Source organism: Pseudorasbora parva, chromosome 12 (assembly GCF_024679245.1).
Source record: "Pseudorasbora parva isolate DD20220531a chromosome 12, ASM2467924v1, whole genome shotgun sequence".
Lineage (NCBI taxonomy): Eukaryota > Metazoa > Chordata > Actinopteri > Cypriniformes > Gobionidae > Pseudorasbora > Pseudorasbora parva.
In genome coordinates, this window is record NC_090183.1 from 27,372,010 (window position 1) to 27,387,680 (window position 15,671).

Genomic DNA, 15,671 nt, shown 5'->3' on the forward strand with positions numbered 1-15,671 from the left:
TCAATTAATATGAGATGAGCTGTCTCACCAACAAAGCGTTACTTGTTGTTTTTTTTTTTTCTTTCACATCATTAAGGTTTTCTCCTAAAGACAATCATGTCTTATTGTTACAGTCGTTCTCTTTCAACCAATTGTCTGAGGCCACGATTAATTTTAATGAACGTGTAAAGACAAAACACAAAGACAAAATGAGTGAAAACATTACCAATTGCTCTAATGCTTAAGGTATTTTGTAACAGTAGCCCACAGTGAAATATGTGCTGTATTTGAGCATTAAATTGCCTGTCTTTGTGTATAATATTTTGTTATTTTTCTTTCATTTGTTCTTTTATTGCATGTGTGGGTAAGCTAATTTAGAGCAACTCTCTTTCAAAAAAGACCTCATTTCATTACAGGTTAGTGTGTCTGTGTGTTTCAGATAAAAGGACCTGGGAAAACTATAGAAGAGAGACGTTCCAGTCTGGATGCTGAGATCGACTCCTTGACCAGCATCCTTGCTGACCTAGAGAGCAGCTCGCCATACAAACCGCGCACGCCGCAGGTACCATCATCTCCTTTAAACCTCCTGCAAACACATTACCTGAATATATGATATGAAACCCATATTAAAGGGGCGGTTCCGTGGTTTTTTTCTAGGCTTGGTTGTGTTAATGGGCCGCAGTATAACATGTTTTAATACTTCTTCTTTTTTTAACTGCGTATTTTTCTTATATTTGACCTTTATTTCACACCGCTGTTTTCACTGTCCTTTGAACGACTCGTTTGCTTCCTGCTTCTATGAAGCCCATCCCTTCGAAAAACGCAATGGTCTTAGATTGGTTAGATGGCCAAATGTAGTTTCCTGTATTTTTATTGGCTGAAGTGCCAAGCACAGGTTGTCCGGAAACGCCACACCCCTTACCATTACGGGCAGAAGTCACATCTGGGGCAGTGATTATGTAAATAGCAAGCAGGGGCGTAGCACCAAATTTTGGGCCCTGGGTACAAACCATCTTGCTGGGCCCCCGTACCATGTATGTGTATGTATAGAAAACGGACTTCCCTGCCTTGGGCCCTGGTTACTCAGTACCCTTTATCCCCCCAGTCCCACGCCCCTGATAGCAAGGGTTTATGATGTCACCAACCCGGGAAGAAGCTTGTTGTAGTCCAAACCGGCCGTTTTTGTAAGCAATAAACTGCTGTAACTTTGAGACAATATCTCCGTTTACATTGAACTTACAACACTGTAACTTTGCAGATACTGTTTATGCTCAAGTAGCAACATTACACACTAACTAAAGCTAAAAAAGTTAAATTAAGTGGCCCAAAACTAAGAAGTGGACCAAAACTATACATTTATCCTTACCACAGCACATTCCTTTATTATAGTGGAGAAAGAAATATGTTATGCAATGAAGATTCTCTACGTATATTCAAACTTGATGTATGAATGAGGTCTTCGGAGAAATCCAGAATGTCCATCCATCCATTGTCATCTATAATTCCGTGGAAGTAGCAGACTTGTGCCTGTGAAAAAGAACTCAAAATCTTGTACTTATTTTTTTCTCTATCTTATTTATTAGCCCTTATTTCAGTCCCACAGTGCATTGATTTTAATACGGAGGCCCTTCTTAAAAATAAAATAAAAAACACGCTGGGAACCTGTTATCACACACAAAAACGATGAACCAATTTAGGTTGCAATTCGAGACAGATGAAAAGCAAATCAAAATGTGTAAGTGTACCAGTCATTTCTCATTTTTGGAAAGTGTTATAGTCTAAAATTATAATGACCCATATCATTAATAGTTATCAAATGAAGTTAAGAGCAGACACTCAAGTTGAGCCCTAGGGCACTTTACTAAATAGTTCAACACACAATGAATGTAGGCCAGTGCATTCGGAGTCAATGCTGTCGCATTTGGAGCAACCACAAGTCCCTCCTGTTGGCAAACAGCACCACAGATAGAGCTCGCTTTATTACACGGCCAAAGCTTAATAATGGAGAGTGCTGTCTCTGAACTAGAAACACCCTGCTTTTGGCAAGCAGTCTATATTTCTCTTTTCTTCTCTGGGGTCGGTCTATTCCATTTGCTGATCTCTAGAGTCCTCGAGAGACGCTCTTTGAAAATTATTATTGAGCAAGTCTGCACAAACACAACACTGCAAAAAATGAAAATTGAAAACTTAAGCTTGAATGGATATCTGTAAGTATTTGTGATACTTTGATGGCTAATGTCTGTTCCATTGTCCATTTGTTGATATTTTGCATAGAGACGATTATATACTGGGTGTGTGTCTGAATTCTTGTAGTAATATGATCTGAATTTGAGTTTCAGATCCTCTCGCTTATTAAGTTTGCTTTGTAGGTATGGAGCATGTAAATATATTAAAGGGATACTTCACCGCTTTTTCCATATTAAACTATGTTATTCCCTTAACTAAAACGAGTTGATACATACCTCTCCCATCTGAGTGCTACACTTAATCTCTCTGACGCGTGGTGACGATCTGATAGCATTTAGCTTAGCCCACTAAGCCCAGTTCATTCACTAAGGTACCAAACAGAGATCAAGTTAGAAGCAACCAAACACCTCCATGTTTTTCCTATTTAAATACAGTTACACAATGATGTTGCACTCAAAGCGCTTTACATATAGAAGGGGGAATCTCCTCAACCACAGCATCCACCTGGATTATGCGACGGCAGCCATATTGCGCCAGAACGCTCACCACACACCAGCTGATTAGTGGAGAGGAGACAGAGTGATGAAGCCAATCAGGAGAGGGGGATGACTAGGAGGCCATGAGGCCAATGAGCAAATTTGGGATTTTTAGTGACCACAGCGTCAGGACCTCAGTTTAACATCTCATCTGAAGGACAGTGCTCTTTGACAGTATAGTGTCCCTATCACTATACTGGGGCGTTAGGACCCACACAGACCACAGGATGAGCACCCCCTGCTGGCCTCACAACACCTCTTCCAGCAACAACCTGGTTTTCCCAGTTGGTCTCCCATGCATCCAGGTACTGACCAAGCTCAGCCCTGCTTAGCTTCAGTGGGGAACCAGTCTTGGGCTACAGGGTGATATGGCTGCTGGTAAGTTGCCAGAGTTGCCCATGTATCAGCGTTATTGCTAAGGGAAGAGCACGTTTAAAATGTGAGCTTTCCCTTTCAGTTGAAATCGCCTCCGGTAGACATTAGAAATCGTTTTCCGAGGACACTGCGGTACGATCGAAAAGGGTACTTTCACGATTACAGGAGCAGAGGCTCAAGCATGAACATATGTCATATATATATATATATATACTACAGATGGTTTATTCAAATCTTGTCGAGAGTATTATATGTTTTATTATGACTGTGGTATGGACTATTGCCAAAAACTGTTAAAGAAAAGCAAAAATTGTGCAGGGTAGTTAAAATTGCTAGTGCAATTGTAGGACAGCCATGAAGACCACTGAATGAAATTTATCAAACTAGAGTCAAACAAAAAGCACAGGTTATTATTGAAGATTGTTCTCATCCCTTGAATATGAAATTCCTGCTTTTACCATCAAAAAGACGTTTTAGGCAACCTCATGCAAGGAAAAAGGTGGATCAAAATGTAATTTCTGCCAACTGCTGTTAGAATTTTAAATACCGGGATCTGTGTGTGAGGGGAGATTATGTTACTTGTTTTTTTATGTGATTTGTGTGATGATATTGAATATGTTTTGTGGTGAACCCAAAGACAAATTTCCACTTGTGGACACTAACTAACTAACTAACTAACTAGTTTATGGTTTCATAGACATATTTTCATGTTATGTTTATATTCATCAACATTAGTTTTCGTAACAGTCTTAAAATATTTTCATCATCTACGTCATGCCCTGCACACACTCTGTCCCCTGAGTCCTCGAGTACTTGTTTTTTTGAGACCTATCAATGATCGAAATGAGAAAATGGCAAAAATGCCCATCCCTAGTGGGGTGTGGCCAAATCAATACTAATTCAGTCAGGTATTACTGGTACTGGTAACTGGTACCTATGGCACTTAGATTTTAGAGTTGCCAGTTTGACAGTTCCTCGGTTTCCATGCCCTCATTGGATAGCTGAGATGCTGTCCAGCAATTGTTCGGCCACTGCATCATGAATACTTAGCGTTCAGACATCCTATTCATTTGATACACTGCCTTTTACATATTGTGTAGTGAAGAGGTTCACTTATCAGAGCCTAAGAGAGTCTGTCAATCTGAGACATAGACATGTTTCCTAAAACACATAGTCGTGATGGAGCAACACTGCAGAAATTCCTGGGGGAAACAGAGTGATGAGGGGTCAAGAGGTCACATATCTGTGTCTGAGCCAAAAGCTCTGTTTTTGTACAGAGCGAAACAGGCTTTGACCTCAGTTCCGGCAAACGCAGAGGCCAGTGGTACAGTATGCTGAGGAAACATTAATGTTGCTCTCAGCAAAGTGAGGCTGGTTTGGTAACAAGTACTGCAAACATACACATACACACACACTGAGAAATATGCACACTCACATTTAAAGCACGCAAACATCTACACACACTGACAGGCGCGCATTTTTAAAGGTTACGCACCTGCACACTTTTGAAGTGGCAGGTAAGTTTTTCCTAAATAAAATATAGTCTAAGTGCAGATCTTTGTAAAAGTACTTTGTGCAGGCTACAAGTAACAGAAAGGACTCTGAAAGCTTTTGTCAGTAGACTTGAAAAATTTATACAGGCTGAGAAAACACAGTGTTAGAGAGAAAACAGCCTGAGTAGTTTCTGGGATCGGGGTTAAATCTCAGGATCAGCATCAGTTGCTCTGATATCTGTCTGCTCATTTATGACAGCGTTCGTACACCAGAGTGTGGAGTATATGATTTTGGGATTTCCCAGACTTCTGGAACATCAATGGCACATCAAAAGATTTACTGTTATTGTAGAAATGTGTCTTTTTAAATTATTATAATTTATTTCTCCTTGGAAAAGATTACACCATATACAGTTTGAATTATATGAGATACAGTTCAGTATATGAAAAATAATGGAAAAAAATCCCATAATGCTTGAATTCAGTGCTTTTTTCAAGTACCATATCTGATCAAATCAGACAGTGCTGATGTAAATTATAATGTTTTATATATATTATAATGTTATAATATAAATAAACATGAAACATTAAATAATTAAAACATGATAAGTGTTAATTGTTTTGACTGATGCAAACTCACAATTGTATTTATTCTTTTACATGTAATATGAAAACAATATGGTGAAATAATTAAAACATGATAGTGTGTTAATTGTTTTGACTAGCAAACTCGCAATTTACAGAACAATTAATGTATTTAGACATGTCAAGGGATAAATATGCATAATTACTGTAAATAAATGCTAATCATCTTTGTTTTGTTGTCAATTTTGTTGGGTGTCAATGTTTTATGTGGACTTTCCATGGACAAAAAGATTTTTATACAGTATAAAATGTATATTCTATCCCTTAAACTTACCCCTAAATCACAGAAAGCGTTCTGCATGTTTACATTTTCGATTTATAAGCTGTTTTTCTCATTGGGACCTAAAAATTGTCCGCACAAATATTTCTGGTATTTCTATCTTATTTGTATACCTAACACACACACACACACACTGATCTGATTAACTTGAATTAACTTTTTTGTCAATTCAGCTGATCTGTCAGGCCTTTATTTTCCTCTGTATTTATCGTATATGAATAATTTGTTACCCTGGGCTTCTTGTATAGCTAAGGGCACTGGCACAGCTTCTCTGTCTGTAACATTCCACTTGTATAAGTAGAGAGTAACAGTGTCCTCCTCAGTTCACAGTGCTCCCAAATCATAGAGCCTTCTCTTAGAAAGCAATAGAAGTGCTCTTCCCTTCCCCTTGTCCTTGCTTTAAGCTTTAAGGAAAGGGACTTTATCCGTGTGTGCATTGAAACCTCTAGTAAAGGGACCTGCTTTGTGGTCTTTATTGAGTCCTCTGTGTGAAATGACAGCTGAATTTGTTTTGCCGCTTTGACACAACCTGATGCTTTCCATCCTATCAAAACAGTTCTCTTTGCTTTAGTTGGTGCTCTGTGGGTGTAACAAGATAAAATTAAATGTGATCATTATATAAACCCCATATGTTTCCATCATTCATCTCTCCAGCCATACCCATGTCCCAGCAAACAGATTCGCATACGCAAACACACACAGGGTCCATCAACGAGGCAGTTCTGAGGTTTGGCATAGATTAGCATAGACGTTTCCCCTTTCACACCCACAGCGCTGAATCAGAAATACTCTTTATGGGAATGTAATTAATTATTCTCTAGGGAGGACATCTCGTTTTACAATAGCAATGTCTTTACAAGGAAAACAACGCTACATTATGGCTCTTTACTATATATTATGACTCTACATTATGGAAAATGTTATTTTAATGGATCTTAGGAAAAAACAGTCAATAAGTATTGTATTTGTAAATCAAAAATGTGATTTCATTAATTTTAAATAACATTTTTATTATTTCTAAATTGCTGTTTAGCCATGGATACAGTCAGTGATATGTTTTTTTGTTGTTGTTTTTCTTCAGATATGGACACTGCCTTATAGATTATTTAATTTGTCCCATATATATATATATATATATATATATATATATATATATATATATATATATATATATATATATATATATATATATATATATACACACCAACCAGGCATAACATTATGAGAAGTATAGTGAATAACACTGATTATCTCCATCACAGCACCTGTTAGTGGGTGGGATATATTAGGCAGCAAGTGAACATTTTGTCCTCAAAGTTGATGTGTTGGAAGCAGGAATAATGGGCAAGTGTTTGATTTGAACAAGGTTGACACGGGTCAAATTGTGATGGCTAAATGACTGGGTCAGAGCATCTCCAAAACTGCAGCTCTTGTGGGGTGTTCCTGGTCTGCAGTGGTCAGTATCTATCAAAAGTGGTCCAAGGAAGCAACAGGGGTGAACAAGCGACAGGGTCATGGGTGGCCAAGGATCATTGATGCACGTGGGGAGTGAAGGCTGGCCCGTGTGGTCCAATCAAACAGACAAGCTACTCTACTCTAAAAGAAGGCAAGCCGGCAGAGGCAGTGTGATGCTTGGGCAATGTTCTGCTGGGAAAACTTGTGGATGTTAAGTATTGTATTAAGTATTGTTGCAGACAATGTATTAAGGGTATTTCATGGATATTGTATTCCCTTGTGGCTGTGGCCTCTTTCAGCAGGTAATGTGCCCTGCCACAAAACAAAAATCTTTCAGGAATGTTTTGAGGAGCACAACAACGAATTTGAGGTGTTGACTTGGGTTCCAAATTCCCCAGATCTCAGTCCAATAGAGCATCTGTGGGATGTGCTGAACAAACAATTCTGATCAATGGAGGCCCCACCTCACAACTTACAAGACTTAAAGGATCTGCTGCTAACATATTGGTGTCAGATACCACAGCACACCTTCAGGGGTCTAGTGGAGTCCATGCCTTGACGTGTCAGGGCAGCAAATAGGGGACCAACAGAATAAGGTCATATAGGCACCCTTATTGTTTACATACATGTTTTTACATTGTACACATTTTAAAAATATACCTGCATGTGTGTAATTCATATCTGTAATTACACCTTTGGCACTTCCCTTACACCTAACCCTTAACCCAACCTGAGGTATGTAATAGTGTAAGTATTTTATGTAAGTATTATATGGGCAACAAATGCTACAGGTCATTTGAAATGTGTAGCTGTCAGGGATACAAGTTTTCTTTCCCTGAATGCTATGAAACATTACCTTCAAATATGACCTAACCAAGCTTTAAGCAAGTAAGCAAACCTCCTCCTCCTCCCCCCCCCCCCCCTTTTTTTTTTTTTAATAAATATTTTTATACAGAAAACCTTTTAACAACCCATTTAATGCATCTTTTCTCACTGTCCCAGAATCGGTAGGGAAATTCTCTGATGAAACAAACTAGTACATATAAAAAACAAAAACAAAAAAACATTTTTTAAGAACTTCTAGATTTAGTTGGTTCCTATTTAAGATGTTTCAGGTTGTAATGCTTCCCCAACTTACAGCTAAGGAACTTTCCAAGCAATGAGATCATTGAAAAAGAGCAGTGTCAAACTGTGCCTGAAAGTGTCAAACTGAGCCTGAATTACTATTTGGGTTGCAAAGGGATGATCAGTGGACTCTGTCATCATCCCAACAGGTTTATTCGGTAAATTCTACGATCAGGAGGACAAAGTGTGTATGTGTGTGTGGCTCACTTTTTAGTTTAGCTCGTTGCCCTGTTAACTCTTTTTGTTTATTATACAATTGTGTACATGCATAAAAATATAGGCATGCAAATGTTTACTTGGTTTGGGAATGGCATCTTGATGATTTAGCACGGCACTGATCAGTAGTTGCTTGTTGAAAAATTTCCTTCCCAAATTTAGCCTTTTGGTTGAACGCACATGAAGCATTCATTTAAGAGAAACTATCTCTCTTGGAATCAACAGTGAAACAGTAATTGTTGGGCTCATTTTGAAAAACCAACGCATAAAAGACTACCCTAACCTCTCTTACAAGCATAAAAATGTAATCAAATGAAGCCAGTAAGGCTGAAAATGAATTTGCAACAGTTGTCCATTTAATTAAAAATGAACTGCTAAACAATTATCAGAGTGTAAGCTTACAGAGGCTTGTTTCATTATGTGATAGTCTTTTGTAACATTAAAATATAATATAATAGCATTAACTATATGCTATAGTATATTTTATACTATACTATAGCATTAGATACACACCAACTATAGCATTAGATACACACTTATGTGTAAATTCTCTTTACTCTTCATTCGTGCCATGCTCATTGACGCATGTTGCTCTCTCAATGTATTTTTATATCTCTCAACGTATTTTTTTAAGGATTTAAATAGATAGTTCACCTATGTTGTTGTTTTAGACCGTATAAAAATAAGTAAATGGACTTTTTGAATTGTCAAAGTGGTAGCTGTGTAGCTGTCAACAGAGGTACAGAAAGCTCTCAGATTTAATCAAAAAGATCTTCATTCGTGTTCTAAAGATGAACAAAAGTCTTAGAGGTTTGGAATGACCTGATGGTGAGAATTAATGACTAACCATTTAAGTCTATGGAAAGTCTCCATAAAACATGAAGACCCAACATATGTGTGCGTGTGCGTGTGCGTGTGCGTGTGCGTGTGTGTGTGTGTTAAACCACAAATATAGCATAGAAATGAATTAATAAGACCGGAAAGGAAGAAAGACATTTAAAGAAAGCTGTACAGATCACAGTAACAGAGGGCTAATTTTAGTATGGCTGTCAGTTGATATTTAAACGTATTTGATTACATTTTTATGTGTTAGATTGTGTTTGACATCATTAGTTTTTGTCTGTAGTTTTTTTGGCTTTATTTAAGAGTCTTGACACTTATTTCCATTAAACAAGCGTTTTTTTTTTTTTTTTTTTTTTATGTCTGAAATCGCATCAGTCATCATCTTTTTTTAATCACTTTGGTTTTTCTCTGTCATTTTCATTTCCTTTTGCTGTGACCTCAGTGCCATCCCTGACCTTCTTGCCATTTACCGCATCATCTAAGTATCACCGTTTCCATAAAGAGGCTTTAAAATTTGCTGTAAGTTGAAGAGCTTTTATAGGCCAATCTGTTTGATCTGCACTTGGGGAGCAGCTAGGGTACAGTATTTACAATAAAATATTGATGCTTTTCCTCCCACAACCATCAAGATCTGCTGTATTATCCAACCCTGTTGTCTTCACTCTTTCTCTTTGTCTGAGAGAGAATGTGAGGGTACATGATGTTGGTGTTTCCGCTGCTTGTCATATAGGGCCTGTGGAATGATGAGTACTGTATATGCGGCACAGGACGCATGTGAGGATGTAACAGTTTGTTTTAGCACTGGCTGCACGTGTTTGTTGACTCATGCAGTGCTGAACTCTGCTTAGTAATGTTGATAACACTTTCCTAATAACTCAATGACCCTAAGTATTACACAGATAAATTTGTGCACAGTTTTCACACAGACCCTGCGTCCCAATGTTCATACTTATACTACATCCTAAAAGTATGTACTCTTTTTGTGAAGGAAAAGTAAATACTTTTGAGTGTGTAGCAGAAAAGTATGCAAGCTTTGGGACATACTACTTCGTCATCTTTAACGGACTCTGTCGCTTAGTTACGTGCATCCCGTCACTGTTTAAAACTGCCCTGTCAATCATCGTCAGATTCGTCACAGTTCAAATCCTCCACATTCAGTTTAATTTCCTACAGTATCGGAGAGAAATGTAGCCGCATGTTGATTTGCCATGTGTGGGTCTTTAATGAGAGTTTCCTCGTGTGTTTGCAAATATAATGATGCATAGTTTTTGCATTATCAAGTTAATGGCCAAACGTGTCATTACAAAAGTTCACAATGCTGTTGCAGGTGAAATATAATGTAGATAGCACTGAATAAATATATTTTCGTCAGGTTAAATATAATTGATCACTCAAAGCTCCGTGTAAACCTTTCTAATAACCGGTGGACTTTCACATCCGTCATGTTTGTAGTTTTTTAACACTTTTTATCCGCGTTTGTAGTTCTCGCAATGGGTTGTGGGCAATATCAGCCGTTAAGAGTGTGCTTCGATCCGCACTTCGAATTCAGGCCGGAAATAGTAGACCATCTCGGTATCTTTGGAATACTCTTTTCAGCATACTACGGTTTGGGACATACTAATTCTATTTTCAAATACTATTTAGTATGAATAGTATGTGAATTGGGACGCAGGGAGAGATACACTATTGCCAAACGTATTTGGACACACCTCCAAATCATTGAATTCAGGTGTTGCAATCACTTCCATGGCCAAAGGTGTATACAATCAAGCACCTTGGCATGGAGACTTCTGAAAACATAAGTGAAAGAATGGGTCACTTTCAGGAGCTCAGTGAATTCAAGCTTGGTACGGTGATAGGTTGCCACCTGTGCAATAAGTCCATTTGTGAAATGTTCTCACTAAATACTCACTGAATACTCCACAGTCAACTGTTAGTGGTATTACAACAAAGTGGAAGCAATTGGGAATTACAGCAACTCAGTCACGAAGTTGTAGGCCAGGTAAAATCACAAAGCGGGGTCAGCACATGCTGAGGCACACAGTGCGCAGAAGTCGCCAATTTTTTACATTGTCAGTAGCTACAGACCTCCAAACTTTGTGTGGCCTTCAGATTAGTTCAAGAACTGTGTGTAGAGAACTTCATGGAATGGGTTTCCATGGCCAAGCAGCTACGTTCAAGCCTTACATCACCAAGCGCAATGCAAAGCATCAAATGCAGTGGTGTAAAGCGGTTGGACCATTGGACTCTAGAGCAGTGGAGACATGTTCTCTAGAGTAACGAATCACTCTACTCTTTTTGGCGATGGACACGTCTGGGTTTGGCAGTTGCCAGGAGAACAGTACATGTCTGACTGCATTGTGCAGAGGAGATGCCCTCTTTCTATTCCAACATGACTGCACACCAGTGCACAAAGCAAGGTCGATAAAGACATGAATGAGGAAGTTTGGTGTGGAGGAACCTGACTGGCCTGCACAGAGTCCTTACCTCAGCCAAACATCTTTGGGATATATTAGAGAGGAGACTGCGAGCCAGGCCTTCTCGTCCAACATCAGTGCCTGACCTCACAAATGCACTTATAGGACACTGTCAGAAATAAGGTACATTGCAGTCACTGGGGCAGTAACCTAAGGTACAAAACCGAAAAGGTACTAATACATACATTTATGATACTAATATGTACTTTAAGAGTGTAATATACACTCTTAAAGTACTGATATGTACCTTTTATCACTCTAATGTACCAAATGGTACTCATATGTACCATTTAGGGGTACAGTTCACTTTTGTACCTTAGGGTACTGCCCCAGTGACAGTGCTGTACCTTTTTTTCTGAGAGCGAAGATTGGTCAAAAAACACCCTCCTAAACCTTGGGGGAAACCTTCCCAGAAGAGTTGAAGCTCTTATAGCTGCAAAGGGTGGGCCAACTCCTTATAAACCCTACGGATTAAGAATGGGATGTCATTAAAGATGTCGTGCGCATGTAAAGGCAGGCGTCCCAAAAATTTTAGCAATATAGTTTATGTAACACTAGGAGTGGAGGAATTATTTTTTGGTTCAAGTATTATGTTAAAATTTTAAATTAAGGCAAAATGTGTTACTATTAGTATTATATCAGAGATCATAAACCAGCAATGAATAATACTTTTAAAATAGGGTTATGTTCAATATTTGTTCTACTTACTGTATACACTACTGTTCAAAAGTTTGTGTCAGTATGCTTATTCTTTTTTAGGAAAATATTAAAGGAAATTACTTTTATTCTGCAAGGATTTAAAATTGTCAGTAAAGATATTTAAATTGTTACAAAACATTTCTTTTCTAAATTGTATATGTTCATTACAAAAAGTAAAATTGTTTCCTGAAAAATGTTAAGCAGCACAATTGTTTTCAACATTGAAAGTAGTAAGACATATTTCTTGACCACCAAATCAGTAAATTAGAATGATGTGACACTGAAGACTGGAGTAATGGCTGCTAAAATCATCACAAAAACTATATTTTAAAATAAATAAAAAAAGAAATTGCTATTTTAAATTTTATAAAATGTTTAATGTATTTGAATGAATATAATATTTCTAAATTTGCATGAACCTAGATTAATAAATGCTGTAAAATTGTAAAAGAAAACAAAAAAATGTAAACAAAAATATGTTCGTTTCTGACAGTGTACCTAATGCATTAATTCATATCAGCAAATTGAACGTTAGTGAAAAATGTTAATATGATATTTTACCACACTATACTAGATCAAGATAAACTAGATTTCTTACACCAGAAATCAATATTTTAGTTAAAACCTTCGCAATGATATTTTTGGGAGAACAAAAAAAGATTCACTCATAGATTGCTAGGTCCCTAGATTCCAATCCCAAGTTAGCACTTTGCTAAAAGGATCTGAAGTGAAGAGTAGTCTCAGTCACAAAATCCTTCTCTGTGTTTCTATCCTTGACACTTTGTTTGTTTACAATTTTTTGTCAGAGAGGAAGACATTAGGCCTGAAGGAACCATGTCAAGTCATGTGAGCCCCATACCCCTGCATTATTGAAGTCTTCCACACAGTTTAGCACAAGTTGAGTGCTTCCTCAGCTGCTGCTGTCCATGTATCATTCCACACGGGCGCTCCAGGGGCCACATTTACACAGGCACACTCCGAAAGAGAGAGCGCACCTGACGTTAGGATCATGGCCAAAGGCTTCCAATGTTGTTTTGGACCCATTGACTTCCATTGTATGGACAAAAACAGTTCTTCAAAATCTCATCTTTTGTGTTTTTATCATATAGGTTTAGAACTCTTTGTCTTTATGTGACTCTTATGCCCACCGAGGATGCATTTATTTGATCAAAAATACAGTCGTCTGCATACTTCAGATTTTAACGCATTGGGAGTGAGAACTGGTTGGTCTTTACTGTATTTTTGATCAACTGAATGTGTACATCAGTGTGCGTTTACTGTATTCAAGGTGATTTTCAGGTGTATGGACATGTAATAGTTCTGTTTTCTAGTTTGTTTTAATTCAACATTCTCAAGCCATGAAGAAGAATCCAAGGTTGGATGAGCCAATAACTGGCTTAATTTAAATGAAACCTATATAGAAGGTAACTCAATTCGTCCTATAAACGAAACCATCTCAGTCTGGAAGATGTTTAACATTTCATCTGTCTTTTTTAGTGGTCTCTTGTTTCTAATTGTGCTTGATTTCTGAGTTACAGAATCAGTTCACAGGCTCGTGGGCTGTAGAGGATCGGAAATCTATGATTTCCTACAGGGGGCTTTTTTTGTGGTTGGCATGGTCTTTTGGGATATTAACAATATACACCGTGGTGCTTACAATTACCTCGCATCTACATTTAACACCATCGAGAGTGCTTACATCAAGGCTGAACGCTTTTCTTTCCAGCCGCATCAGTCTCTGGTGAGCGTCCACTTTGTTCCAGTCCCTATATTGTGTTTATAGAGCGAGTTACATCACTAGCACTCTGTAACAACAATTAAAGTGCTGACACTTCGGCCCACTCCTAGCTCTCCATTCAATTAAATCTTTTCCAGTCACTGTCTCTTCTTTGTCTTTTTCTCATAAACCTCTGTCAAGACTCTTCATTTACCAGGCGGCATGAGCTGACGGACTGGATCAGAGACTATAAAATCATGACTTGTCGTTTGTCACTGCTCTGTTTCCTGCTGCCTTTCCTGCCGTCTCCATGAGAGGAGCCTCTCAGCTGACTTCACAATGCTCGAGCTGAAGTATGCTCACGGTCCAAATACAGCTCCTTTAATACGCGTCTGTGTGGGTGTTGCGGCCCCGCGGGGTCAGGCGGAGGGCACGCTACTTGCCCAAGACAGCATGTACTGGTTCTCTTGAACATTAAGGTACATTTTTAATGTTATTTATTGCAATTGCTGGTCTCGAGAGAATTAAATGTGTTTGGCTCTTTTGGAAGGTGTCATAAGATTTGATTACTGGGAAACAGGTTGCCGTTAAAGCATTTGTGTAATCCATGTCACATGCTCTGCACAATTGTGGCACTTCAGGATTGAATAAGCAAAATACTTCTGTAAGGTAATGTGGTCTGACATGCTATATGTTTAATGCTAAACTTAAGAACAGCTGTATTTATTTATTAATTTATTCGCTCACTCCACAAGATCATTTAAAGTGAACTAGCACATGTTAAATGATGGTAAAAAAAAAGCACCGTAAAATCGCGGGTCTAGACGTGCCGTATACGGTAATACGATATATCATGGTAATGAACATGCATGTTATTGTTATCGTGGGCACTTCAAAATACCGTGAATAATTTATTACGAATTATTCAATTTTTTTTCATCAACCCATCAAACCCATCAACCATTTAAAATGAACAACACGTCAAAAAGGATGTAGACAGACCCAACGCGCATGAGCAGCGCATGGCGGGACCATAGACTGTAAAAAAATATGGATGTAGTGTCCGTGACGTCACCCATAGGATTCCGATAAACCGTTCTGAAGCTTAAAGTATGGCCGAGCTGGGCGTTGCCATCTTGCGAGCGAGTCATCGCGTGTCACTCCCGGATAACAGAAAATGGGCAAAAAGGCGGGATGTGTGCGGAGCTTAGGTGACGCAATAACTATAGACAGCGGATAAATGGCTATCCACTTGTAACCACGCCCTTAATTATGCAGAACCTTAAGGCTTTATATAACGTAAACGAATGAGTTATAAAAAAATTCACCCCCCTCAGAGTTGTCATGAAGACCAAAATTAGCCTTATAAGCCAAAACCACAATTTGTACCAGGCTGTAAACATGTTTTTTTCTGCTGTAAAGTTGAGAATTTTAACATGGGGCTCAATGAGATTCTGCTCCCTTCTGGAGCCTGTCCCTAGTGGCCAGTTGAGGAATTGCAGTTTACATTACTTCCGTATTGGCTTCAAGAGAGATTGCGGGAGGTTGCCGCTTGGGCGGGACAAGTGAAGGATACGCTCTGAATGAAAGTGCACATTCACTCTGACAGCAGAGGGTGCTGATGGAACAGCAGAGATGCAGACG

The 15,671-nt window shown here is 38.5% G+C and overlaps 1 protein-coding gene across 4 annotated transcripts in view; it reads left to right on the forward strand.

Moving 5' to 3' along the window:
* lpp (LIM domain containing preferred translocation partner in lipoma) overlaps nt 1-15,671 on the forward strand; it is a 291,537-nt gene that overhangs the window by 173,823 nt on the left and 102,043 nt on the right. For all 4 annotated transcript variants that reach the window (XM_067459632.1, XM_067459633.1, XM_067459634.1 and 1 more), the window contains one exon: nt 419-541. In XM_067459632.1, the coding sequence (XP_067315733.1) occupies nt 419-541 (123 nt within the window). The remainder of the gene's footprint in view (nt 1-418; nt 542-15,671) is intronic.